Raw genomic sequence first — 24,022 nt, 5'->3', positions numbered from 1 at the left:
AAGTCATCTATCTTTAATATCATTATTTGTAACATTTGACATTCGGTTTTCATTTTTACTGTTTTTGTTTAATTGATCAAATTATGTGCTTCGTTTGAAAATCAAACTCATTTCCCACAATGTTGGTGCTTGCTGCAGCGGTGAAAAGGTATTTTCTCTTTTGGGTTATATATTTAGGAGAAAGCTCCCATCTTTTGGACATTTGTTAATTTTGATATCTTTTTCATCAAAATATTGGAACATAAACTAGATTGTGGCTGAATATGTTGAGTATAATCTGTTGGCAATACGAGTTATTAGCAAGCATCAAGTTGTTGCTCAGGTAAGGGTACGTTTCTTAATTTTCTCCTTATTATGTGGTATGGACAAATTGTTGTATGGGTGAATCATAAATGATGACTTTCATGATAAAGTACTTAATGAACAAAATTGTTTTTTTTTTTCACTAAATGAATTTTTTAGATGATAATAATAGATCACTTTACCCCTCTATCTACAAACGATTCTTATCAAACAATACTTTTTGGATGATAGCAAATGACCACTTTACCCCTCTATCCACAAATTATTCTTACCAAAAAAAATATTTTTTAGATGATATTAAATAACTACTTCACCCGTGTATCTACAAATGATTCTTACCAAACAATACCTCTGCTATTAAAAACTATTACAAAAGTAAAAGTGTAACTAACAAAATTCAACAGAAATTTTTAAAATTAAATTAAAGTAAATAGTACTCACGTTATATATTATAAATAACGTCACCATTTAAAAAGTATATGTAAAATTAAAAATCATCATTTGAAAAAAATATATATATTAACTTTCAACATAATATCCTAGCAATGATGTTAAAAACATAGAAAATCGGTATCAAAATTGGTTTATTAAAGATAGACATTAGTTACTGGCTTATTTATGTATAATTATCATTATTTTAGATCAATTTCTTAAGCTGTATCTTTTATGTATACCCAACATTTCATTCAGTTTAGATAATTTACCTTCTTTTTTAGTCAAAGTATCAGCATGATTGTTTACTCATTTTTAAAAAAATTAAGAAATATTTACTAAAATTGATGAAATAAATAAATTATCTAAAATTTTGATTGACTAGAAAAAAGAACAGAATATGCGAAAGCTGGAGAAAGGGATAAAAAATAATCTGAATGGCTGATTGTGTAAGTTTAAGATTATAATAGAAAATAATATAACTTACTTTGTTTAATAATTTCAATAAAATAATTTAACGTGATGGTTAGTTAATAATAACGATTAAAATTTGTAAATGAATAAAGAGTCGATGGCATATGAAACCTCTTTATGACATTCTACAATAATATCCAAAAATGATTTGTTTTTAGTTCAATATGATACCTTTAAGTCTAATTGAATCGTGATATTTTTAAATTAGTATTACTTAAATATAAAGACTAAAGTGTAAACTTAAACATGACATTATATGTGACAACCCGAAAATTTTTATTGGATTAGGTCAAACACATGAACTTAAGGTCAAACTTATAGGTTTCTAGACCGAGTATACGTAAGGGTTGCGTGTTAGGAAGCGAACCACGTAAGAACCAAGAGCCTAGAACAACATTTGAGCCATAAAACCTCAACAAGTGAGGTTCACAACCAAGGACCATGTTCACGGCCGTGAACCCTTGTTAGGCCGTGAACTTATGCTATATGGATGAGTTTTAACCACTTTTCCTTCACTTCTTCTTCCCTTGGCCGCAATCACTCCATTCTCTCTCAAGTATCATAGTTCAAGAACACCATCTTTCACTCTTAAACACCCCTTTCCTTTGCTACTCCATAGAAGCTTACTAGGATCTTCAAACACTCACCAAAACACCAAGATCTTCAAGTGTTCTTCATCATTTGGGTCGTGAACATCAAGTGGGCCGTGAACCCTTCATCATTTGGGCCGTGGACACCATATTGGGCCGTGAACCCTTCATTATTTGGGCCGTGAACACCATATTGGGTCGTGAACCATTCTTCAATTTGGGCCGTGAACACCCTATCAGCCTCCTAACTTGCTTCTAGCACTCTTTGGTGAGTTATTCTTGCATCCTAGGTTGTTTCCCAATCACCTTTGTAGTTAGATTCACTAATTACATGCCTATATGTATCATTATATAACAGTTAGGACTCGTTTGTGCCTTGGGACTTCATTCGTGGAACTTGTCATCCTTACTCAAATCTTCAATTGAATCACCCACATAAGGTGAGTTCATACCCCTACAATCTATATTTTAAATGTTTTTAAATGCTTTTAAGGGGGGGGGGGGGGAATACAAGTTGAACACAATAATATTGTGTTAATATTTACATGTGATAACCATCACATTAAAGAATTTCTTATGTTTTTGTAAGTGATTAAATCAATTCAAAAACTCTTTTAAAAAGATGTTAGATAGTTGTTTATAAAACTCCATTTTTAAAGTACATGTTTAACTCAGTAGCTAATTGAGTCTTTTCTACAAATCAGGAACAGTTCAAACAGACATACTAGTAAACTATAATAAGTATAGTTTAGGGTTCAGTACATACTATATTCTAGAACAGAGAAACAATACATGATTCACGTACATATACTTTACACTCCTAGTAACCTAGGAAGGGAACGTATCATTAATTCATTTGTTTAAAACAAAATATGATAATACACATGGTATATGGATATATATATATATATATATATATATATATATATATATATATATATATATATATATAAGGTACATCTACAAAGTACCGGGTTATATATATGGGGTACATCTACAAAGTACCGGACAATAATAAATAAAACATAGCAATATATAAAACTCACAACAGTATCGACTGAGGCGTTTAGAGTACAAGATTTCATTACTTCTAGTAGTCTTCCTAACCAATAAAACAGCGCCACATAACTTCCTAGTAACATGAACATTCAGTTAGAAGGGGGCCTATAATGCTAACTTTATGATTCCTTGGTGGATACATTAGGGATATATATTAATCGGATCCAACAGGCAGTAGGATGTGTGCTTTCCGCTTCATTTCCTGTTCCTTGTTTGGTTGTGGGCTTAGAGCAGATTCGCACAGTCTACTAACTATTCGATCCTAGCTATATATATATATATATATATATATATATATATATATATATATATATATATATCATGTATACACCAAGTAATCATAGGGAGTAACAGGTATGGGTCAGGTCATAACATACAAATTCAGTATACCACTTTCTAGTACAAAAACATACTTTTTGGATAGAACATTAAGTAGGTGAAACTAGAAACTTATTTGTAAAAGGTTTAATTCACATTATTAAACCAGTATAACTTAAAGGGTCTTAAATGGTTAATTCTATAATACCTTAGTTTATACATCAGGGTTATATATAATTAATATCCGATAGGCAGTGGAATGTGTGCTTTCCGCCTTACTTCCTGTTCCTTGTTTGGTTGTGGGCTTAGGGCAGATTCACACAATTAACTGTCCGTTCGATATTAGATTATATATAGTTAATATAACCTAAGTGATTATAGAAGGAACTATTGTGGTTACCATTTTACTAAAGAAAATATATGATTTTCTTAAGGAATGTTTTCTTCAAATATAAAAGAACTATTACAGTTAACTCTGTAAGTACCAAATGAATACGCCAGAGTTATATACAATGAAGATCTAACAAACAATGGGATGTGTGACTTCCGCCTCATTTCCTGTTCCTTGTTTAGTTGTGGGCTTAGGGTAGATTCACACAATCGATTGTCTGTTTACTCTAAATTGTATATAACTTGTATCCATTTAGTACTCATAGAAGGAATTGTAGAGTCATTTTTACTTATCATTCATCACATCAGAAAATATAGGATTTTTTGGAGGAACAGGCGAACTTTTCTAAAGAAATTATAGTTTACTTTTTATAACTAAAATACTTATGAACTCACCAGCTTAAATGCTGATCTACTCTTTCAAAATAATTTGTATTCTCAGGAAACTAATAGACAGGTATGCGCTCAGGGATTCAGAAGATGGAGCATAGTAGCTTCATGTCTTGTTTTGCTATTTACTTTGGAGTCAATCTTTTGTGAATCACATACTTTGCAAACACTTTAATATTAATGCAATGGTTGTTTGTTACTTTGATTACTATGATGCATGTGTTGTGATACTACATATGACGTCCTCCGCCCCGGAACGTTTCCGTCGTTCCGGTTTGGGGGTGTGACATTATAAAATATAATATAATTTTGTTTTTCCATTTAACCATCTATGGTAAGAAAAAATGTGAACCGAAGACCTGAAGATTGTGCCTGTTAAGTTAGCAAAATTGAAGCAAATTAGAAAAATGGCAACACACTTTGCTTTATTTTCTTATTATATCATCCTACATGATTATAGTTACATCAATGCCACAAGAAAATATCATATTTTCCTTTTTTTGTTAGACTAAAAAATAGCAATCTACTTTGCTAGGTGTCAGAATAACAGAAGTTAAGTTATGAAATTATGCGATATGAAGAAAGTACAAAGCGTCCGTTGCCTAATGCAAGAGTTTGAGCTTGAATTCCATGGTTTTGGAGGTTAGTTTTGCCTTTTCACTAACCCATTAATCTCTCATCTTTCTATTAAAATATTTTCTTTTCTTTTATAAGAGAGGTGTTATGCTCGAACATAGCAAATATCTTAGCTTGAACATGAGTTAGGTTCAGTAAATCAAAAGCTTCAGGTACATTATCATTATCTTTATAGTAAGTTACATTTTTAGTCCCTGATATATATATATATATATATATATATATATATATATATATATATATATATATATATATATATATATATATATATATAAAGGGAGAGGATCAAACGAGAACACCTAAAAGGTTGAGAACGCGAGAACAATTCTGGATCAATCAATATATAAGGGCATACTAGTAATTGTATATTTTAATTAAATTAAAATAAAATAAAATTCAATCAAATTCCCTTAAATTTAGGATCAGTTACCAAAAAAGAAATAAATATTCAATTTTTTATTTTTCTTATTAATGGAATATAAAAAACATTTTTACCAAAATTTATTTTAAAACTGAAAAAAAAATTCTTAAAAAAATCAATTTTTTTTCTCCTATTTCACGTTTTTTTTGTGTTCAAAAAAATGAATAGAAATCGAACACCAAATTAGTATATTTGTATTCATAAATGATTTTTTTTTTCAAATAACCTGATACTACTTCAATCACAAATAAATACACATCAATTTACAAGTAATCTAATTCCTTTTTTTAATCAATTGAAAATAAAAAGAGTGTAAAAGTTATCATTTCTTCATAAAAAGAATACCTCTAATCATAAATAAATATACTCATTAACACATGCTTACACTATTATTCACAAATGAATACACTGCTATTAACAAATGAGTGCCCTGTTATTCAGAATTGAATAAATGAATACCTCTAATCATAAATAAATACATTCATTCACTGTTATTCACAAATGAATACACTTCTATTCATACATGAATGTACTGCTATTCATTCACTGTTATTCACACATGAATGCACTGCTATCCACAAATGAATAACTGCTATTCATAGATAAATACAATTTTTCATTCTTCCATTTCCTCTCACCCTCCCTTCTTTTTCTCCTATCTTCGAGGTGCAACAAAAACACCCCCACCAGAGGTGTTTGCTGGTGGTTTCCGGCGAGCCAAGGGCAACAGCCCCCTCTGTTTTCTCCCACTGTTTTGCGACATACCAAGCAACCCAAACACCCCCTGTTGTCGTTTTCTTTCTGCCTTCCTCCCCCTCTCATTGACAGTAACTGGAACAAGAAAACGAAGTGGTGAAGAGGTTGCCAGAATAGCCCCAGCCACTCCACTACTGCGATGAACCACCAAATCGGTGGAGGTGCTCCCTATTCTTCTTTCTTCGCTCCTGAAACAATTTCATACTTCATCATTTCATGTTCTTGATAGAAAACCCCAAAATCAGAAAAACACAAAATTGAAAGTGAAAGAGATGGATTTGCAACTCAAAACATCGAATAAAGGTGATATATCAATGAATCGATTCTGAATAAATGAAAGATAAAGGAAGCCCTAATCATACCCTTTACCCTTCGTAACCAGGAAACCACCATCGACATAGCCTCCATCATCAACCTTTATCTTCACAGCAACATTCAAGCAAAATCGAGACCATACCTTCCAACTTGAAATCGATTGCTGGTCTAGAATCTCCAATGAAAACCGATGAACTAACATCGACTTGTAGGAGTGCTCTTTCGCTGATTCTATGGCCTCCTCCTGCTCTATGGTCTGGGTCGGCTTCTAATATGTTGTATGAGATGAGGCGGTGAGATGATGTAGATGCCGATTGTATGGTCAACAAAATAGAGTGAAATAGAGTAATTATAGGAGTTTACAAAATTAGGGTAATACTTATTTACCTTAATAGCCTTTATAATTTTTTTTTAATTTAAAATTTAAAATTTAAATGTATTAATAATTAGAAAAATAACAATTAATTATAGCCACACATCTTAAGAATTAGATGGCTCAGATCTGTTCTCGCGTTCTCAACCTTTTAGGTGTTCTCATTTGATCCTACTCCTATATATATATATATATATATATATATATATATATATATATATATATATATATATATATATATATATATATATATATATATATAACCCTCCGGCGTACCGGCGCGGCAGACCTTTATATATATATATATATATATATATATATATATATATATATATATATATATATATATATATATATATATATATATATACATATATAACCCTCCGGCATACCGGCGCGGCAGGCCTTTTATAATCATAAATGATTATATAGCGCCACCCGTTCCTTTCTCCTCCGCCACCATCCCCACCACCGCAACCGCCACCGCCAGCACAACTACCACCACCTCTGATATCGGCCGACCCCACCATCACCTCCGTCACTTATATCGTCGCCACCTCTTCCACCACCACCTCTTCTGCCACCAACTGTCATTTTACCTCGAATATGAACCGTCAATTGATAAATGCTACAAAAACGTCAATTAAGGACCAAATTTGCAGGAGAATACTATTTAGGATCAAATTCGCAAAAATCATCAATACTTAGGGACCACAGATGTAATTTACTCTTATCTTTATTAGTGTGTTAACTATACAATTAACTTTCAAATGATTATTACTTATTACTATTTTTCCAAATAGATGGTTGATTTATCTTCATCAGCGTTAAGGAGAACATGTCGACCAAAAAACAAATTGTTTCAAAATTAGCGTGTTAAATAACCATTTTTTCCATTATTAATTATGTTTTGACAACTAACTCGATGTTTATTTGGATTTAGTGGTTTTATACTTGCAGGAGCTAAAACGGAAATATAAGGTTAAGTCATCGATATAGTTGAAAGTGGTATGTTTTATATTGTCATCTTAACAAAGGGACATATACATGGAACAGTTACCTACTTTAGTCTAACGACCAATAGGGCAATATATTTTATATGTTACCTTTAATAACAACGTGCTTCCATTTTTTTACTGATAATAGCAATGTACTTGCATTTCACTACTTATATGGGTTTTGTAATTTGTTTGTTATACATATTGCTATTGTTGATAAAAGTTTTTAAGTACATTGCTTTTATAAGTAAACATTTTAGGTATGTTTCTATATTGTGATAGCACCATATTTTCATTTATTCACGTTACAACATTTTCACTTTAAGAATTTACCAATTATAAAAATATTATCCTAATGCGATTTTAGTTGAATTTACAGCTAGATTAACTGTAATGAATGTAGGCTGCTATAATAATAATAATAAAAGTTTGTATGTGTTTGTATAATCGGAACAAAAGAACAATATAAATACAAAAAATAATGAATTTCATAGTATATCTTTCCGCTTATACTAAATTTTAGTCCCTCGAGTTAGATACAACATAAAGATGACCCAAAATTTGTTATTCTAACCAAAAATAGCAATGTACTTATTGTACTATCTAAGTATATTTTTAGGCAACTTACAACATGTTTACCGTTATTATATGAATGATATTAACTATAACTGGGTAGATTTGTCATTATAAAATATTTTAATGGGAACAAATTAAAGTATGATGCTATAATAAGCAAAAAATATACTTTTTATAAATTTACCTAACAATCAAAAAACTTTTATAGAATTATATTCATGCTACACATATATTTACAAAATATAATTGTATTAAATTGATTGAATATCATCTTCACACGGTTATTATAGCCATCCATGATCACGTTCTTGGCTATCAAATTCAAAACAACTTTATATGAAAGATATAACTATCATTTTATACGTTTTTCATACTACAATGCTATAATTGGAACTAATGAAAGTAGGACACTATAAAAGAAAGTAAAATCGATCTATAATTTTTACATCGGTCAACCCGACCACCAGACGGGTATAACACTAGTTAAAATGAATGTTATACAATTGAGACAAATCATCCGTATACATAATATCATTGGTAAAGCGACAATAATAAACAAGACAGAAAGAAAATTCATTTATGTAAAAGGCGCATCTCAAAGAAGTGAGAAATCATAATCTCCTATGCAACAAAATTTACATGTAGTCGATCTACAAATATAAAAGTTACAAAAAATATCAATGAATTTTAAGGACTCTTTTCAAAAAGACTTAAGATTCTGGATTCGAATCTTACACTTGAATATTGTCTCAAGCTCATTTATCCACGTGTGTGGGATCATCAATGGCATCCATGGTGCTATTAATGGCACCTTCGTTTCTCATTTTCTCTTTCTCTTCAAGTGCCCTCTTCTCTTCTGCTAATGCTGCATCTTGTTCTTCTTTCGTGAATTGATGATACCTTGCCTACATATTCAAACATTTTCAAGAAATAGCAACATACCTTATTAATTTGTTTATTATAGTATCCTAGTTATATTTTTTTCTTCCTATTATAGCATTAACCTTTGAAAAATCTATCCAATTATACTAATGTCATTTTCATCCTCATCCTCATCATCCAATAGTTACTCGATCATAAAAACAGCTATCTTAAGCAATAAGGTTAAATGAAGGGAATAGCAATGTACTATCATTAATTAGTTTATTGTAATGTAACATTCTACTTTCATTTTTTTCCTATTCTAGTGTTAGGGTTTAAAAAATCGACCCAATTATAGCAATGTCATCTAAATTCAAAGGTAGTTGCACTGTTATAATTGGGTAGATTTTTCAAAGTATAATGTCCTATTAAAAAATGTGCTAAATTTGGTAGATTTTTTAAAGTTAAACGCCTTAATAAGAAAAACAAAAAAACTAAAAGTACGTTGTTTCTTTCATTTAGCTCTAAAAGTAGAGGAAACCATCAATATGTTTTTTTTTACCTTGATTGTAATAGTTCCTCTATCCTTCTTATCTTTGATCTTCATCATATCAAGGGAAGGTTGTAGTCTTAATTCAAGTTCCTTCTCAATTTCAGGTTGAAGATCAATCAACTGTAATTTTGCTATGCCCAACCGCTGGTCAGCTCCAATATCATCATCAAAAACCTATTTTGGATTTACACATTATATATTTTAAATACAATAAAAAGGTCTTTGTAATTGTATTATCTTCACCATTTAATCAATTAGGCCACTAGACTAATTTCGGTAGTAATTAAACCATTATACTCTTTTGACCGTTTAAAGAAAATAACCATTTTCTGAAAAAGACATAATACCGAAAAACACAGCGTACTTTCACCACTTCATTCATTTAGTCACTAAATTATTAATCTTTAATGATTATATTCATAGTAGTTCAATGGCTACATCGATAAATTGTGAAAGTACATTGTGCTTTTCTGCATTCATAACATGGTAACGGGGAAAAATGTTTTTAAGGGTTAATGACAAAAATAACCACCCATTTTGAAACTACCTTTTTTTCTTGCGAAATGATTTCATTTTGCAAACAAAAAAAAAAGAGCTTTGCAAAAAACTTAAGATTTTTATGTAGTGGGGTCCATTCATAGAGTAATTTTGCAAAAAAAAAAAAGAAATTTTGCATAAGTCCATGGTTATCTCGTGATAAATGTTCAAAACATGGTTATTTTGTTTACTTACACCTCCCATTTTGGTCAATTTTGTGATTAACCCTTGTTTCAAAGCATCAAAAACAGTATAACGGTTTATTCACTACAGAAATAGTTAAGTAGCTAAACCGATAAAGTGGTGAAAGTATAAGTGCTTTTCTGTATGTTTGTCCTTTCTAAAAGAGGAAGTTGTTACATTTATATTAGACAAGAAAACAAACAAGGGGAAAATACGAATTTGACCTCAACAACAGCAAATTGGGTCTCTCTATCTTCCACAGTGAGATGAAATGTTTGATTCCAAACAGGATTCAAGTTGTTCTCAATGACTTTGGTTTTGAATTTTTCAAGTGGCCGAATAAATGCAACTGCATACGGATCAGATTTTCCCATCATTTCCATATTTTTTAAATTATGTGCCTTCACAACTGTTAACATGAGCTTTCCTTGTGGTTTAAGCTCCAAATCACTGCATAATTATCAACAAAACATCATTAACTTTTATTTTCAAAAGAAAACAAAGTATTAGTGGTTAAAGCATAAAACTGCCCAAAATATTTTTGTAATTGTGTAGAATTGCCATTTTTTCAGGCTCTTAGATATTTTTTTTTTTTGCATTTTCGGTGAAAAGTCAAGTAAAATGGTTGAAGCATTTGCTAAAAATGAGTGATAGTATGTAAATATAATATTTTCATATTAAAATTTACCTTGTATCTACAGGTATACCACCAAGGGGGACAACAATTCTGTGTGGCCATTGAAGCATATCTGTAATAATTGAAGTTACTGTATCCTACATAAATCATAAATCAGGATAAATATTGATATTTTTCTTTTGTAATGCCTAAATGATCCAGAAAATAGCAATCCAATTATATAAAAAAACTTACTTCAATCATGTCCGAAAGTCCAGGAATGGCTGTTAAACTTCCACCAACAGCCTTCAATGTATAATCGAATCTTGGCTTTGGCTGATACCAAAAAAATATCAAGTTAAAATTTCATTTATTTGTTTATTATAACATCCTATTTTCATTTCTTCATAATACAATATTATACTTTGAAAAATCTACACATTTATAGCAATGACATCCGAATACAAAATCACTGCTATAATAGGTAGATTTTTCAATATACACTCTACAACTAAAAGAAGATTTAAACTACGTTGCTATCATTGGGTAGATTTTTGAAGTATAACGCATAAAGAAAAAAATCTCAAAGTACAATACTGTAATAGACTGAAGTGGAAGTATGATGCTAGAATAAACAAATAAATAAAAGTATGTTGCTATTTTTGCATTCTCCCCAAAAGGATTTATTGACTTTTTTCCATTGTATTTGAATTTCTTGCAAATAAACAATTGTTCTCATGAAAAGACAAAAAAAAACACTACACTTTTTACAAGTATTAGCAATTTAGAGGAAGAGTGACATGTACGATCATTAATCTACAATCGTACTTGAGTGTTTGACCATTCAAACCATTATAATCATTTTTCTATTACAAAAAAATCATTATTATTCTAAAATGAAAAAGAACACTAGTGTTTCAAGAATGAGCGTTTTTGGACAAAAGAATCAAGTGTTTCTTCGGCATTTATGTTTCCAAAATTGGCTAAAGTTGTTCATTATTTCAAATTAAACTTTTCCTTTTCAAATTCCCACATCATAATTATGATTAATAGAATTTATTTACACGGTCTCATATAATAAATTGAGAGATACCTCAGAAAGTAAAGCCACAACAACAGCAGAGATGCAAGGAATTTCCTCAGAAAGTTGGAAAATCACACGAATAATTGTAAAAACTTGAAGATCCTTCAACTGTAAGGAATAGAAGAACAACAAAAAAAGATGAACATTTATTAAGTATATAGCTCAATAACATCATTATATTAAGGGCTAATGTCATAAAAGCCCTTAAATTTTCAAGAAATTGTGGGTTTTACCCTTTGGTGTCTTTTGTGTTCATTAAAACCGGATATTTGATTTAATTTTTGCATTTATGCCCTTTTAGAGGGTTTCCAAGTCAACTGCCGGTAACACACACATAACCCATTTAACTCATTGAAGTTGAAACCATTGAATCAAACATAACCCATTCAGACCTGCAAATATATACTTAAAAGGTAAATCATCATCTATACTCTACATAACTAAAGATGCAAACAACAACCCATCACCACCTGTTCGTCGTCTTCTTCAAATATGTTCATCATTTTTTACAAAAACCTCACACACCTGAAATCCACCACTGTTACCATAACTGAAAACCACCATCACCACCATATCTACATTGACATGGTCCACCACCACCTCTCATTCTTGCCCATATCTAAACTTACCTCCTGTGATACTTTCCTCCTCATTCACCATGGTCATCATGGAAATACAAAGGAACACAAAATTACATGCATAACATACAAATCAGTACCAAATCATACGTTATGTGTGTTGTATTTAATCACAAATTAGATATTGGTAAAGCCCAAAATGGGTGTGTTATCGACGACGAAGAGGTCTTAATCAGGCAATGAAGGTGATGAACAAGTGCCGCCTTGACTCCAAGATATGAATAAGGTGATGAATGTGATGAGCAGACGATGAACCCCTTTGCTCTGATTCATATTTTACTGTTGCAGCCACTTGAGGTTCTTTAGGATTCATTAATTTCAATGATGAAACCCGATGAGTTTGAGCATGACGGCAACTGGGAAGCTCCTTATATCAATCTGGAGAATTAGAAGGGAAAGATGGTGGATGAGATCGATCCGCCGGTGGAGGAAGAAAACTCTGATCAGCCACAAGCCCTAATCTTCAAAAATTGTGGATGATTTTGATGGAGTCAGGTAAACAGAAGAAAGGGAGGCAAGGTTTATGTGTATAATGAAGATATAAGGATATGCGTCGATGTCAGGGGGTGGAGCTACGCCGGTGGACCGACTCTGGTTGTAGATGATGTTGATGGCGAATCTAAGGAGGCGATTTTAGAGGAGCTCCAACACTCTTTTCCTAGGTTTCATGGTGGCTGGGGGAAACATTCAGAATGAAGAGGAAGGGAGACCAACGTGGTTTGTTTCATTACACCAGAAAAGAAGAAGAAGAATGGTGAACAGAAGAAGGATGTATGGGGATGAAGATGACGATGGGTGGGGTAAGTATAACCGGGTAACCGGTTGTTTACCTGTTAAATGGCGATTTTGACACAATTAGTCTAAATATCCGGTTTTAATGAACACAAAAGACACCAAAGGGTAAAACCCACAATTTCTTGAAAACTTAAGAGCTTTTATGACATTAGCCCTTATATTAATGGTTCAAAAGTAGGTTACCTGAATAGGTAATGAAGCAACACCTGCAGCTTCGACTCCTAAAACAATATTTGGATCACCACCCCATCTAAAATCCATGTCCATTGATATTTGACCTTTCTTAGGGCTTTGAATACGGATTCCTACACATATGGTTTTGGAAGGAATGGAATATGTTAAAGAAGATGTGAGTTTTGGAACAATTTTCCTATAAATTATACCTTCAATTTTTGGTGCCACACTTCCAAGAGAAAGTTTGCTAAACTTCAAAGATGAAATTCCTGATGGACGATACTCTTCCAATATAGGTTCAACAGATTCTCTAATTATTATCGTAGCAGCCTATAAAATGTAACATTTAATACATAGATATAATAATCAATCAAGAAAATCAGGAACAAAAGATGCAACCAGTTGAAACATGGTTGTATAATACATATAGCATAAATTGTTAAAGAAAAAAGTGAAAAATTATTCCATAAATTGGTAAAAGAAATGAAAATTCATTGCATAAATTGGTAAAAGACATGAAACATTGTTGCATAAATTGGTAAAAAACAAGTGAAAGGTATTTGCATAAATAAGCATTTAACCGATGCAACCATCATGAGGTAACTGGTTCTTGGTTATAATGCTGCATATTTTGGTAATAGATTGAAAATAATTGCATATTTAATATAAAAAAACCACATTTTGCAAAAAATGAGAAAAAAAAATGTGAAACATTGTTGCATACATGTACATTTAACCCTTTAGAAAATACTTAAAAAAGATAAAGAAATTACTTCGGCAACATACGGCCACAGTTTGCTTAGTTGTTTGTTAAGCCATTTCACCTGAAATATTAGTCAGGAAGGTGAGAGACAAAAAAAAAAAAAAAAAAAAAATTATCACCACAAAGTTTCAATAGCATATAGTAATGTTTACTATGGGCAAATGGGTATTATGTGTAATTCAAAATATAAAGACTTTATGTAATTTTTCCTAAAATATATAATAAGAAATTTAACTCTAACCTGCTCATAAACAGGAAACGATATCCATTCAGGAAAATTATCACCACAAAGTTTTTTTAAATCTTCTCTATCAAGAGACCCCAGGAGCTTTATGTCACCTGCCTGATCATAAAAGTAAAGCATTTCAATAAAGCTCAAACTATTTTGTATAAACCCTATCATCACTAGAATTAATATGATAACAAAGTCAGAGGTGAATACTTAATACGAATCCCTAATGAACTATTATTACAATTTACACAAACTCGATATAAAAAAAAACAATCAAATTCTTCATAATATCAACTAATCATAACAAAAATTTGATGATGAGGTAACTAATTACCTTGGAAGTACGATTTTTGCTTCTTTGTCTCATCATATGACGCCAACCCACCATAATCCCAATTCCAAATAAAGCCCCAAGAAACATCCCAGACATGAAACCCATTTTTGATCGAAATCAAATCACCTGTAAACACAAATCAATTGGAAATCAAAATTTCGAGTCAATCATCACAATGAGAAAGATAGATCGATACTCACTATGTGTATCCAATGTGTGTATGTTTTTCTCTCTCGAAATTCCGATCGGTTTCGTTGGTTCTTGGCATTCTCTGTTAATAAGTATCCATGTTTTTTGCAGATGAAGGATCAAGGGTAGCGTGATGATGAAAATACGATGACGAGTGATTGCGAGAAGGAGCTGTAGATGTTCATCTAGGTTCACATCAAAGTTTTGATTGCATGTAAATTTGTTGATGATTTGTGATTCCGTGAAGAATATGCTGGACAAAAATGTGCTTTTACGAAACTTTTGTCTTAATATGAAAATACAATGCAAAATAGAAAAGAGAAACAAAGTTTCCTCGAATAGTTAAATTTCCGGATTAATTTTTTTATTTTTAAAAAGACCTTTTATTTTTATAATTTTTTAGTTTTTTATTTGATTACTTTAAGTTTTTAACGGGATGTTTCAAAAATGTTTAAAAAAGACCTTCCAAGTTTTCAAGCTATTTAAAAAAAATAAAAATAAAAGTACTTGATGTTGGAAATAAGTTACACCAGAACAATTGCAATCCTTATAATCCATCTGTGAATCATTATACCAAACTGAGGATAACAACAGGGACAAATTGGTCCAGCTGTGAGGGGCAAAATGGTCCAGTTATGAGGGGCAAAATGGTCCAGCTGTGAGTACATTGCAGCCCCTGTACATAATAATTTTCCACAATGGTTATAGCAGCATTTAGTTAATCTTGAAGAAGTTCATCATGAAGAGCTATAATCATTTTTTTGGAACATTTCTTGACAGTTGACAGTAACAGTAACTGTCCATTTATGGTGTGGGGATGTTACATGCTTAATCGTTTCATCCACAGTTCATCAATTTTTGTAAGATCTGCTGCTTTCAGAATTCACGGTTACTGGTGGGAGTTTTTTTTTCCAATATTTTGACCATTTTACCCTTATTAGTTAATTTTTTATGTAGTGCTGTTGTTGTGCTCTGTTTTCCAGCTTGATGTTTAAGTTTTTTTTGCTGTCGTTATAGACGCTTATTTATCCCATTTGTATCATTTATGTTAATATAATCAACCATTTAGATTTTAACAAATGTTTTGAGTCGTGGGTATAGTGCATAGTGCGTTAATCATTTGTAATTAAAAGTGGATTTGGGTGTTGCTTCTGTACATGGGAAGGTTATTGGATGTAAAGAAATAAATACACACATAAATGCCATCACAGGACCTGAAGAAGAAGAAGAAGACAGTGCAGGATGCAGGAGAAGAAACCCCAGGAGAAGTCGTTCCTTATTATGAGCAAAAGCCCTAATTGGATTTAAAGAAAGAAATACACATATAAATGCCATGTCATCCACTCTTTCTCCCACATCATTAATCTTAGGCCAGCTCAGCAATTTTACCCATAAGAACCGGTTACCATTAGGTGGGATGCGAACAAAAGATATATTTCATTGGTGTTTTTTATACAAAGACTTTAGTTGGATGATATTTTTTAAACATGCAAAACTTTGATGATCTTTTTTGAACATTTTTGAAACATTCTTACCCTAATAAGTCATTTTTCTGTTTTTAACGGTGTTACTTGATAATATTTCGGTCTTAGACAATTTTTATTTTCAGAAAAACCATCATTTTTTTTCTGGAACATCTCTCAACTTTTTTCTTTTCAAAAAAACTTCCATTTGACAAATTTTTTTGAAATATAATTTCATCTTTTATGTTTTTTTTGTTGGAAACATTGTCAGATCCATAATAATGTAATTATACCCGTTTGAGACTCAATTTTTGCTTCCGTTTGAACCAACTTTTTGTTTTGACTTATAATTCACATGTTCTTTTTGTTGTTGCTTATAGTGTTTCTTAATGGTTTTATGCATTATTGTGTTTCTTAATGGTTTTATGCATTATAATATGAAAGAGTCATTTGTCTTGTTCGAAATCTATTTATACATGTTCAAGATTGTAGCAAGTGAAGAACAACGGTTTATGTTGACTTAGTATCTTAAATTGTCTTAAGAATTAAATAGAAAGACAGTTTCTAAACACTAATCTATATTTGGAATATGCTTTAAGTTCTTTATGTTTTCCCTGTTAGAAACATTATCAAGCCAAACTAGTTAATTGTTATTCACATACTACAATCTTTGAGCATCTTGCAATTACATAAAGATATGCATTTTGCCAACATAAATTGGACATGTCTTTTTTTGTTTGAAAAAATCAAATATTTTCTATAATATTTTGATGTTAAAAATTATCAAAAACACTATACATTAACATCAACAATAAGAAAAACATGAGAATTAAGAACAAAAAAAAAAGTTGGTTTAAAAGAAAAGTTTATCAAGTGTGACTGTGTGAGGGTTTTTTCGAGGAAGATGTTGAGGATGTTTTTCGGGAAAAAAAAGTTTAGGGCTTTTTTTTCTTTTTAAAAGTTGTAATTAGAAGATTACATGTAAACCTGCTAAAGGAGACAAATTGGAAAAAAAAATGAAAAAATGCTATTTTTTTAGGAAAAATTTTGAGGTTTAATATGAAAATGTGTAGACTCTTTTTATGATATCAACTCATTGATAAAAGAAAAAAAATAAACAGTTTACAATAAATAACCTCTTTTATGATATTAACTCTAGAAACCAAAAACTTCCTGCCATCATGCCTTGGTAGGGACTTAACACATGTAAACTTCAATCAAGTCCAAACAAAGCTTGAACTTCTCTCTAGGCAATTACCTTTGTCAAAATGTCTGTTAGATTCTCCTTGGTACCAATCTTTTGAATGCAAAACTTATCACAGAACACGATAAGTTTATCCACCTTCAAAACAGAACTCTAAAAAGGAGCATACATAAATGATCTACTTATCACCAGATCACCTCCATGGTACGAGTCTACAGATCCAACCAAGTTACTATGTCATGCGTTAGCACCATACACCAACCAGGCATCAAAAGTTCTCGTCAAGTGTCGCAAGATCCACTTGACCACTTCACATTGAGCTTTCCTAGGATTACGTCGAACCGCCAAAAGAGTATCAATAGCTTTTTACTAATCAAGGTAGAACGACTACAAGACTTACTCAATGTAAAGAGAAATGTATAACTGTCTTGCTCTTCTATCCTGCTGACTCTCCATTTATGATATCTAATTTTAGCTCCTAAATCCTTCATTACAAACTCATTCTTCATAAGCTCCTTCAAGTCATCTTTTTCGGCATCAACATCACCAGACCCTTTTTCCCTATAGTGTAAAAGGGATTCCCCATGTCTATGTTGTTCCTTTCCACCTTGTTGTTCCTTATTTTATCACACATCTATGTGGGATCTGTGTTACAAACTCCACATTCTAGGTAATACTCAGATCATTCCCTATAACACGTGTACCACCTCCTTTCTGGTTACACATAGGAGATTCATCAAAGGTCACATCTCTACTAATAACGAATTTTTGAGTATTTCCTTTTTCTATACACCATAGACAGTGACCTTTCACTCCAGTTTCATATCATATATATATGCACTTCATTTCCCTTAAACCTAGTTTAACATCATTCATACAAGCGTAAAAAGGGCATCCAAAAATTATAAACTAGAATAATCGGAGGGTTTCCCAGACCACACCTCTTAAGGAGTCTTACAATCAACTGCAATTGTTAAGAAGACGATTGGACAGTACTTCGGCTCTAAAAATAATATTCTTCAATGAAACCGGGATGTTTTCTCAAAAACCGGGCTTCACGCGGGCAGAGTTTCGGCTCGAAAACTCTTTTTCTCGGAATCTTCGGGGGCGTCGGGATGCTTCGGATGTCCATATGTAACCGGGGTGTCGGGGTAGTGTAGAGGGTCTTAAAACCGCTCGATCTATTATTCGAATTTCGTCTGTCTTTTTATCGTTACGCTACTATTAACGAGATCTTTGATTCTCGTTTAGGTTGTGTCGGCTAAAAACCGCTCGATCTATTATTCGAATTTCGGGTTGCATACTGCTAAGCCGAAACTTCGAAAAATCATAACTTCCTCGTACAAAGTCAGATTTGGGCGTTCTTTTTATGTACGCTCTCGGTTTAACGTATTCTACGACTTTCTTTTAGATCGCTAAGGCCAAATATCGCTCTATCGTAAATTCACTATTTACGTCGCGCTGTGTCGTGCCGGTTCTGTCGCGAAACTTCGACGAGTCATAACTTCTTCGTTCTAACTCGGATTTCAACGTTCTTTATATGTATGGAATCCTTGTAACATATACTAAAACTTAGTTAAGATTACTCCTTCTAAATAATCTTCCATTAAAAAGTAATTTTTGATGCTCATTGTCCTTAAATTAACTAGCCCGAATCTGCGGGCGTTACAATTATCTCCCCCTTACGATGATTACGTCCCGGAATCATCAACGAAGTAGGGCCTGTATAATGATTCCATACGTTATCTTTCCATCCTAAGTAATAACCGTAATCTATATGTTTCTTCGAACGAGTACGTAGCTTTTGGACTTCTCGATCTCAGGTAGTGCTCAATCCTGCATATGCTCTTCGTACTATGTTGGACGCTCAATCGTAACCTTTGAGTTACAAAATAAATCCTTACTGAGGACTCCTTCTTCTTTTTAGGATACGTACTTTCCTTTATCTATTGTAAGAGACCAATGGGTCTTGCTCTAACGATCTCTCATCGAATGATGCAACGCTTAGACTCATGTCTCTTAGAGTCAAATTCCAGAATGGAATATACCTTCCTTCATATTCTAATGTGATATAATCACATTTTAGCATGTAGCATTTCTAGCTACAAGCTTCTTTAACAACGAGAGCGATGCTATTGATCGCATTGATTTCAATCTTCTGACTTAAGTCAGATGTTACATCGAACTTGGTTCTCTGAACCGCGTAACAAACTCATCGTAGTCGGACTCAATTTGATATGACCACTAGGGTCGGAATAACAATAATCTCATTAGTCATTACCGAAACGATAGTAACGATATACATGAACAAAAACGAAATCAATTACTAGCTTCTTGGTAACCTTGTGACTTTCCCTGATCCAAGTGTGAGTCCTGTGCTTCCAGTAGTATAGATCTCTACTACTATTCACACCTACTCATACTCATTCCAAGTATTGTCTCGTAGTCCCCAAGTCCTAAAATCACAAAACAATTTAACACATACGAATGCGTCTAATTAATCATAAAAAATTTCCTAGACTCTACTAGGACTTCTTCCATACGTATCTTCAATCATCAATTCTACTTCAACTCGGTTGGTGATAGAAATTCCAAACGATGGGACAACTTCAAGAATTACACCAATCGTTCCATCATCCTGCCAATCGAAGGTGTACTTCAGACGTACCGTACTCCTCTAAACGTTCTGTTATTTTATCAAACACATTCTAAAGGCAAGATACCACTCTTACGATATCTTCTGATAGGTGTCATTCACTAGCATAAGCCTTTCATTTCCTCCATCTACTCAATTCTCTACGAGTCTTCACCATAACGTTTTGTACACCCAAGCAGACGCTCGGTGTATTTAGGTGAGAATTTTAAGATAGGAAAGCTTTATTTACGATAGATGTACAAATCTCCTTATCACTCCGAAATGTTTACATGCTAGTTCTAATATCGTAGTCGTACGCTTAGAATCCTAAACAAGTAAGGTTTCCAGATCCGGTCGGCAACAGACTATAGATCCCAACAAATAATAGCATATATGGTAAACATATAGTATTTAGCATATAAAGGCATTTTAGGCATCTTTCTGAAAATAAACTAGTGCTCGTGTCTAAAATATGGTAGACACTCATCTCACAATCATCACTTAGCATTCTAAGTTTAAGTCTAGAAATCCTACAAATTCCTAGTTCACTTAAACTAATGCTCTGATACCAACTGTGACATCCCCAAATTTCTCGGCCAGAAAAGACCGATTTCGTTTATTCTTTTTAAAATAAAATCAGAGTAATCTTTCAAAAAGGTGTTGCGGAATTTTTTCCCAGAAAATACATAATAAATACTTTATCAAAGCATTTCCGAAGAAATGTATTTTATTCATATTAAAACTTTGGGATGTCATCGTCAATACTGAAACATAAGCATAAACAGACCTTACATTTATTTACACTAGTGATCTACATCTCCTTTAATCTCTCATTGTACTCTCCCTTGGCTGTAAACCCTCCCCAAGATCTTCATTGACCATAAACTCCCATGGCCGTAAGCACCTTGGTCGTAAACACCTTGGCCGTAAACACCAAGGCCGTGAATACACTTGTGTGGCCGTAAACCCCTTAGTGCAATCATATGTGATTGTAACACTTCTTTCCAAGTGTTTCCTAGTCCCTAAGGTGGTTCCATATCATGATTAGTTGTTATATACACTAATTATATACATATATGTATCATTATATGCTTAATAGGATCCGTTTGTGCTTGAGGCTTCACTTGACACTTAGCATCCTATATCGACCTTTCACTCAAATCACTCACTACAGGTGAGTTCATACCCCTAACTTACCTTTTAAATGATTTTAAATGATTTTATAGGGGGGGGGGAATACAAGTAGAAAACATTATCGTTATTGTGTCAATCACATACGATTAATAACTATCAAACAAGTGGATTTCTTATATTTCAAAATTGTGTTATCAAACAAACTGCTTCAAATCGTTTTATAAACTCTTTTCTATGTTAAACTCTTTATCATTTTACAAAACTCCTTTTTAAACTTATATATTGTCAAAATCATGTCTATATAGATATAGTTATATAAATAAGGTTGAAAGGGCTTAGGACTGATAACTCGCCTTATTTCATGTTCCTTGTTTGGTTGTGGACTTAGGGTACCGGTTGTTTGTCTGAGTGTCGTTTGAATCTTAGTTATATATTATGTATATGTGTATAGATATAAAAGTTTTTACAACAGTTCAATACCTTTGGTTAGCAAAGGTGTACAAACATGATTCAGTCATACAAACAACATCACTAGTAAACTATAATAGGTACAGTTTAGAGGATTACTACACACTATTTCTAGAACAATGAAACATACAAGAGTCAGTTCAAACATACTATAACGAGAAACAGAGAGAACATACTATACACTAGAACAGAGAGAACATAATATACACTAGAAAACATACTATACACTAGAACAGAGAGAACATACTATACAAATAAAAGAATATTATAACATTAATGTAAGCCACTACTTCATGACACGACAATATACTGATGTGTCACGTTTTGTAACCAGAGTCTCCTGGAGGGAGAGCGTGAATTTGTGTATAGATCTATACGAGATTGACCATCCTACACCTTGCTGCTAGCTACAGTGGGACCTGCAGGTCTACGGGTGACGAATGTCATACCATTTCGACGTCTTTGATCGTCGTGTTTTACTAGTCAATCAAGTATGGTTATAATCTCATCACATTTGACCTTAATTAAACAAACTGGTTTAAGGTAGTGTAAACTATATTTTGGTAATGATAGTCATACTTGGGAAAAACACTCACTTTTACAAAAGAACAAACTTACAAACCAGTCGAGTCTTGGTAGAAGGCTACTTTAGTAGAAAATATAGGATTTTCTAGGAAGTATTCAAACATTTACAACAAACACTTACAAACTTTTACATCAAACATTTGTAAACACTTTCATCAAACTTATACAAACAATGACATTAAATACTTATGAACTCACCAACTTTAATGCTGATCTACGCTTTCAAAATAACTTGTATTCTCAGGTCACCAGTAGACAGGTACCGATGACCAGGTTTTGAGAAGACGGAGCACGTTCAAGACTCGTCTTTTATTTTGATTCATATTGTGGTGTCTTATAAACTACACAGAACACACTTGTATTGAATTATATTATTAATGCAATGGATGATGTTGTTGCTTGTTTTACTATTATGCATTGTTATGATATTGTACATGACGTCCTCCGCCCCCGAACGTTTCCGCCGTTTTGGTTTGGGGGTGTGACAGATTGGTATCAGAGCTTTGTTTATAGTGAATTGAGTATATCAACCCATAAAAGATATACAACTATAAACACATCGGGATTAAAAATACTCTGACCAAGATTTTAAACTTTTAAATAATAAAATATTTAACTAAAAGTATACTTACAAGCATTCATACTAGGATCAGTGTCATACTAGAACAGAACAAAAGTATTGTGATTGTTGGGCAGTATAATTAGGCTTGGGGACATATAATCAGACGTGGGAGTGATATAGCCTGATCAACTATATCTTTCCGAGAAGTGATTAGCATGTGCCTAGGAATGGTTGTGGTGTTGCAGCAAGTCTAAAAACTTACCAACACTACTATAATGAAAACTTTAGAACAAAACATAAACTTAAAATACTATAGGAGTATTTGTGTCACTATAATTACTTATGTGCAAACTAAAAAGGTCTTTACTAGTATGTCAATAGTTGCTGAGTGAATACGCTAAGGTTATATGTGACTAAGGTGTCATAGACTTAGAATATGTGATCTTTGCTTTACTTCCTGTTACTTGTTTGGTTGTGGACTTAGAGTTAGGATCACTTATTCGAAGGTCTATCCTGTTTTGGTTACATATAACTGGTATGCACTATGCAAATATTGGAGTAACTGGTAAGGATCATCTTATAATTATCTTAAGTAGTATGTCTATTAATTATTTCTTTTACCCCTATTCTCGCGTAGATAACATGGCTGGATTCCATCCCCATGGTGACCCGTACTTTCCCAACCAAGGTAATGGTGGATGGCTCAATGAAGAGCCAGAAGAGAATCATGCAATCCCATTGGATGATGACTTCGCAGAGAACTTCCCGGAGGATTCTGACTCCGAGCCAGAAATCAATGATCTACCCTTGATAGTTCCAATCCCAAATCCTAACCCTCGTCCGGATTTTCAAGGCCCGACGCCTCTGTGGGTGGAAAACTTAGGAACATGGAGTCAAGAGCAGGGTCAACCCATGCCATATAACGGAGACAGAAGCTTCTACAACCTGTGCGAGGGAGGCTCAGCATACAGAATCCTGCCT

General features: G+C 32.6%; 1 protein-coding gene and 1 long non-coding RNA gene across 2 annotated transcripts in view; one reads left to right on the top strand and one right to left on the bottom strand.

The window, feature by feature from the left end:
* Positions 1 to 101: 101 nt before the first annotated feature.
* Positions 102 to 4,094, top strand: LOC145163203 (uncharacterized). The gene is made up of 4 exons (XR_013739638.1): positions 102 to 328; positions 1,498 to 2,067; positions 2,158 to 2,239; positions 4,009 to 4,094. It is a non-coding gene; the product is annotated as an uncharacterized LOC145163203 (long non-coding RNA).
* Positions 4,095 to 8,418: 4,324 nt separating this feature from the next.
* Positions 8,419 to 24,022, bottom strand: part of LOC145165032 (calcium-dependent lipid-binding protein-like) — a 37,451-nt gene continuing 21,847 nt past the window's right edge. Inside the window, exons 3-16 of the mRNA XM_079083670.1 lie at positions 17,712 to 17,810; positions 17,433 to 17,440; positions 15,002 to 15,276; positions 14,802 to 14,927; positions 14,477 to 14,574; positions 14,246 to 14,296; positions 13,682 to 13,802; positions 13,482 to 13,603; positions 11,875 to 11,973; positions 11,037 to 11,117; positions 10,854 to 10,939; positions 10,390 to 10,615; positions 9,455 to 9,619; positions 8,419 to 8,936 (exon numbers count right to left, since the gene is read on the bottom strand). Of these exons, the coding sequence (XP_078939796.1) occupies positions 8,787 to 8,936; positions 9,455 to 9,619; positions 10,390 to 10,615; positions 10,854 to 10,939; positions 11,037 to 11,117; positions 11,875 to 11,973; positions 13,482 to 13,603; positions 13,682 to 13,802; positions 14,246 to 14,296; positions 14,477 to 14,574; positions 14,802 to 14,927; positions 15,002 to 15,276; positions 17,433 to 17,440; positions 17,712 to 17,810 (1,707 nt within the window). The 3' untranslated portion in view covers positions 8,419 to 8,786. The remainder of the gene's footprint in view (positions 8,937 to 9,454; positions 9,620 to 10,389; positions 10,616 to 10,853; positions 10,940 to 11,036; positions 11,118 to 11,874; positions 11,974 to 13,481; positions 13,604 to 13,681; positions 13,803 to 14,245; positions 14,297 to 14,476; positions 14,575 to 14,801; positions 14,928 to 15,001; positions 15,277 to 17,432; positions 17,441 to 17,711; positions 17,811 to 24,022) is intronic.

This window comes from Lactuca virosa, chromosome 3 (assembly GCF_052849685.1).
Source record: "Lactuca virosa cultivar CGN04683 chromosome 3, Lactuca_virosa_CGN04683_v6, whole genome shotgun sequence".
NCBI classification, from domain to species: domain Eukaryota; kingdom Viridiplantae; phylum Streptophyta; class Magnoliopsida; order Asterales; family Asteraceae; genus Lactuca; species Lactuca virosa.
The sequence above is the reverse complement of the archived record's forward strand: the minus strand, read 5'-3'. Positions and strand labels throughout refer to the sequence as shown.